Below are 4,285 nucleotides of genomic sequence, written 5' to 3' on the forward strand. Positions count from 1 at the left end.
CCAACTATTAGTAGACATCCATTTATCTAAGACCAAATATCATAATTCGAACTCAGTTCATAGAAAGCGATTCCCAATGGTGGATATTATCTAAAATTCGCCTGATGGCGAACATGTGTTTCTTATTTTTTTATTTCGTGAATTTATTTATTAATTTTTTTTTTTTTTTTTTTTTTTTGTTTAATTTTGCTTAGGGGCTCATGAGAGCGAAGTATGAAGGTGCTTGTATATATGTAGGGGAATGAATGCGGGGTGTTTGCTTATTGATGAAAAATGTTTGTAGGTAACTTATGTACGCTTTTTATAGATTCATTAAATTATTTGTTTTCTTGTTAAGGTCGTTACAGTAAAGATAGGTAAAAATTCGAGGTTTGCTTTTTATTTTTGATAAAGTGATTGTTAATCTCTGGATGGGTGTTCGGTTATTATTTAAGGTGGGGAAGGGTAAAAGTTTATAAAAAGGTGTTATTTGCTAAAAAAAATTGTTTGTTTCGTAGGTGCTGTTTTATCAATGGATAGATTATTCTTAGAAAGAGCTTTTCCAAAAATATAAAAAAAAAAAAACAAATACAATAAAATCTTCTTATATAGAAATATATTATGGAACAGACTAGAAAAATGCTGTGTGCGTGTGTGTGTTTTTATTTTGTATTTTGTAATAAGTAAGTAAGTTAAAAAGAGAGAGAGAAAGGATAGTGTTTTCGTTCCTAAACGGATGTTGTCATTTGTTCAACAAATTGTAAAGGTCTAGATAATGATTGCGAACGTTTTAGTTTGCATCTAGGCATCGTAGAGGGTGCATTGTTCGTTGCAACCGATGTTATGGCATCCTTCCGCATGAAATTGCTTTTTGTATTTGTTCTATGTTGATGGCAGTGATAGCAAGGACAAAAACGGCTTTGAGAAGGTGCTCGTGGTATGTAAACGATTTCGCGCGATGGTTGAGTTCGACATTTACACTGTTGAGCTATCGTAGATAGACCTTCAGGAACACTTTGACTTTTGCAATTTTGTAAATAAAGCGATGGACTACATGTACATAATAAAGGCTGTGTCGTCGCATCCATTCTGAAAGGAAAAAACTTCATTTGCAACCAGTGCTATAATTATAAATATTACACGTAAATGAAAGTTGCGATAAGCTGAACTCGCCTGAAAAAAGAATCTTTAAGTTAGTTGTGATTGGTTGAGGCATATTTCCGAAGGCTAATTCCCCAGAGCCTGTTCGCATTGATTTCAAGACATATCGATCAAGTTTCGAAATGCTCTGCCAAATTTCTTTACTCTTTAGGAATATTGTAAGGATTAAAACCATCCCTAATATACTAGATTGAAGCAGTCATTTTTGTATATATAAATAGATATACCTTTTCTTCCTACTGCTAGATTTAAACTTGGGATTTTGTCAACGCGCTATATCTTGCTCTTTTTCTATCTATTGGCGCGTTCAGCAGTCAGCTATCTTGAGCTAAGGAAAATAAATTAAATATCCACCCTGCTTCGGGTACAAAACGCCGCATAAGCTCATCGGGTTGCAGCTAAGCGGAATCAAACTTTAACTCACACTGTTTGCGGTTTTCCAGTTTCGGGAAGGGTAAGCAAGCGTGTTAAGATTAAACAATATTTATTTAAGACTCCAACGCGTTTCGATATTGTTTCGTCGAGTTCGTGGAAAATAAAAAACATGGCCCATCTACTATCGGGACAAAGTGCGACACGCCTACACATGTTGTGTTGTAGGTGAACGTAACTAAACTGTAATTAAGGCTGATTGTCGTGCTCAACTATGTCTTGTACACCACCCTTCCTATTCGTAATTCAAGGGAGCTGCCCAAGCGTAGTGCGTTTAATATAGATATGGCTGTTAGCGATTGAGGTTTAACCGCAACTCTGTTACTGAAAAAAGTAAGTTAACCCACCATAGTACCGTTTGAAAAGACTTTTGAAGAAAAGAGCATTTCAAACCCATGACAAAAACCCTGAACATTCGGATGAGATTAGCCAGGCGCAATGAAATGTCGTTCTTCAACACACCAATCACTTGATCAGATAGGATAACCGAAATACATAGACACAACATCCGAATTTTCGTCTCATATTATAAATGGAATGGTAAAATTAATATTATCCCATCCATTATTCTTAGATCCCGTATGATGATGCACGTTCTTTAAATTCGCGCTTACCTTAAGTCCCTTTGTGACCATTGAAGATTAGCCTGGCAATGACATTGTAATTGTGTAGAACCACAACAGTTCGCATTTTGTATAAAGGAAAGACTACGCCGTAGGTACTGCCCAGCTCCGGTATCGTAATGATAAGGATATCGATGACTAGCCGCGTCATCAGCGTGCGTTGATAGGCAGGCAGGATTGTATAGTTGTTGATTATACTGAAACGGCATAAGATGATGATGGCACTGATTTCTTAATATTGGTGTACCATATAAACAGGAACCTCCCGCTCCTCCCTCCATAACTTGATTTAGGCTAACGCAACTGCGATTTAGAAAGTCGGGCATTACATAATCACAGCCGTTTGTTTTTGAATAATCGACAGTGAAGGCTGGACGATATTTAGTTCTTACATGCTGAGTGGACATTGAACGCATTCGTTGCGGAATTATTCCATTCTCTTGGGTACGTTTCGGAGCATTTTGCACATAGTTTGAGTGATTTATAAAGAATATAATAATAGCGGCAATTGCAGCTGCAGCCGAGCATATATAATAACCAGCTCGTCCATATTTTAAAGAGTAATCGTTCAAAAATATAGTTAAAGGTACGCTAACTAGTACTGGAACAGCTTCAATTCCTCGGAGGAAACCCCAGGTTTTAGAAAATTTCATTTTTATTCGTTCCAAGGCCAACATTTTAAACGAAAAACGGAAGCCACCGAAACCCACTCCATAAAGCCCAGATAATATGCATAAGCTCCTGTAACCCATAACAAACGACATGAATAGTATGGATAAAGCCACGGAAGCGATAAAAAACTGAAATTTAAAACAAAAAGTATTTTAATCACCAAATTAATTTTTTTGTTTTTGGAGGACTTACCTGCGCCACAATCGATGTGGATAAAGTGAAATTTCTTATCACGAAAGGTCTGCGAATTAAGGCTCCCGCCAAAACTACTCCCAACGTTGTTGACATACCGAGTATAGTTTGCATTAAAACAAGTTCCTGAGCTTCGGAACTATCGTTAACTTTGTTGCTGTCCTGAAATTTCCCATCATCTTTGTTTGTATTAAGCTCTTGCTTTATTCCCACCATTGTAAACATTGGCGTATAAATACCCAAAGCTGCCACGGCCGAAGTTAATAATAAAATTTTTATAGTACCCGACTTCAGATTTGATATGTCTTGAAAAATTTTTTTAAAAATATTAGGTTCCAATGGTGCGCTAGAAGTTTTGTTATCACGCATCTGAAATTCAAAAAAGAAGAAAACCGAATTTTTAAGCGATCAGAGCAAGCCTGAAAAGCCAATTCGCAAACCTTTTTACGTTGATTTTTCAAATGTTGTATCGCTCTACGCTGAGGATGGTATAACGATGCCGGCCGATATAATAAACCTACAAAAAAACTTATCGAACATAGGGCAGCTATTATCTGTAAACCACTACGCCAGCCCACTTTACTAAAAAGATTTTCAAAAATATTTTGATTATTTATTTGTTTATTTTTTTTTTCTTTTTTGCAGCAAACAACAATAATAAAATAAGTTTACCCAACACCCTCTCTCAATAATACAGAGAACAAAGCTATGCCCACGCCTTCTCCGGACATTGCCACCATTTCTACAAATAATCTACGTTTCTTAAAATAGTTGCCCAACATTATGGTAGAAGTTTCACGCACCATAGACACTCCAACGCCATAAATAAAACCTAAAAGAACAAAAAAATTATTATTCAACGGTTTAGCTAGTGATGGTTTTTTCCCAAAATACAGTCCTAGTCATTATTCATTTATTTATTGATGTATGTATTTTATTAATTTTTTTTTTTTTTTTATTTATCATAGTCTGCACGACTTGTCGTAGAAGGGTATATTGCGGATGAGTCTGCAACATCCGGAAGGACTTGAATTAAAACTGCCTTATAGTATACCGATCCATTAAGAATCGCTTTCTGACTCGATCTAAGCTTGTCCGTCTGTCTGTCCGCCTTGCATTCAACTTAAATGTCGCAATTTTTGGGATATTTTGATGAAATTTGGTTCGCTGATGTGTTCTGGACCAAGGAGGAACGCATTGAAAACGATTCGGGTGGGACCATTTTT

General features: G+C 36.2%; 1 protein-coding gene across 2 annotated transcripts; it reads right to left on the minus strand.

Moving 5' to 3' along the window:
* Positions 1 to 281: 281 nt before the first annotated feature.
* On the minus strand, positions 282 to 4,188 carry LOC119634161 (monocarboxylate transporter 2). 2 transcript variants are annotated; one of them, XM_038028140.1, is made up of 5 exons: positions 3,732 to 4,188; positions 3,500 to 3,641; positions 3,060 to 3,428; positions 2,187 to 2,995; positions 282 to 1,068 (listed from the first exon to the last, which is right to left on the minus strand). In XM_038028140.1, exons 1-5 carry the CDS (start codon positions 3,863 to 3,865, stop codon positions 708 to 710), a joined length of 1,815 nt encoding a protein of 604 aa, XP_037884068.1. In that variant the 5' UTR covers positions 3,866 to 4,188; the 3' UTR covers positions 282 to 707. The 2 variants fall into 2 exon arrangements, with proteins under 2 accessions (XP_037884068.1, XP_037884069.1); XM_038028141.1 differs by having other exon boundaries at positions 284 to 1,068; positions 3,500 to 3,636; positions 3,732 to 3,810.
* Positions 4,189 to 4,285: the final 97 nt, after the last annotated feature.

The sequence above is a fragment of the Glossina fuscipes genome, unplaced genomic scaffold (genome assembly GCF_014805625.2).
Source record: "Glossina fuscipes isolate IAEA_lab_2018 unplaced genomic scaffold, Yale_Gfus_2 2, whole genome shotgun sequence".
Lineage (NCBI taxonomy): Eukaryota > Metazoa > Arthropoda > Insecta > Diptera > Glossinidae > Glossina > Glossina fuscipes.

Bases quoted from the DNA above. Each gene is read 5' to 3' on its own strand.
- LOC119634161 (XM_038028140.1), bottom strand. From the start codon at position 3,865: ATGGTGCGTGAAACTTCTACCATAATGTTGGGCAACTATTTTAAGAAA. The intron at 3,429-3,499 runs GTTTGCGAATTG...TTTGAATTTCAG, and splicing joins TGAAAAATCAACGTAAAAAG to ATGCGTGATAACAAAACTTC. The intron at 2,996-3,059 runs GTAAGTCCTCCA...TTTAAATTTCAG, and splicing joins CCACATCGATTGTGGCGCAG to TTTTTTATCGCTTCCGTGGC.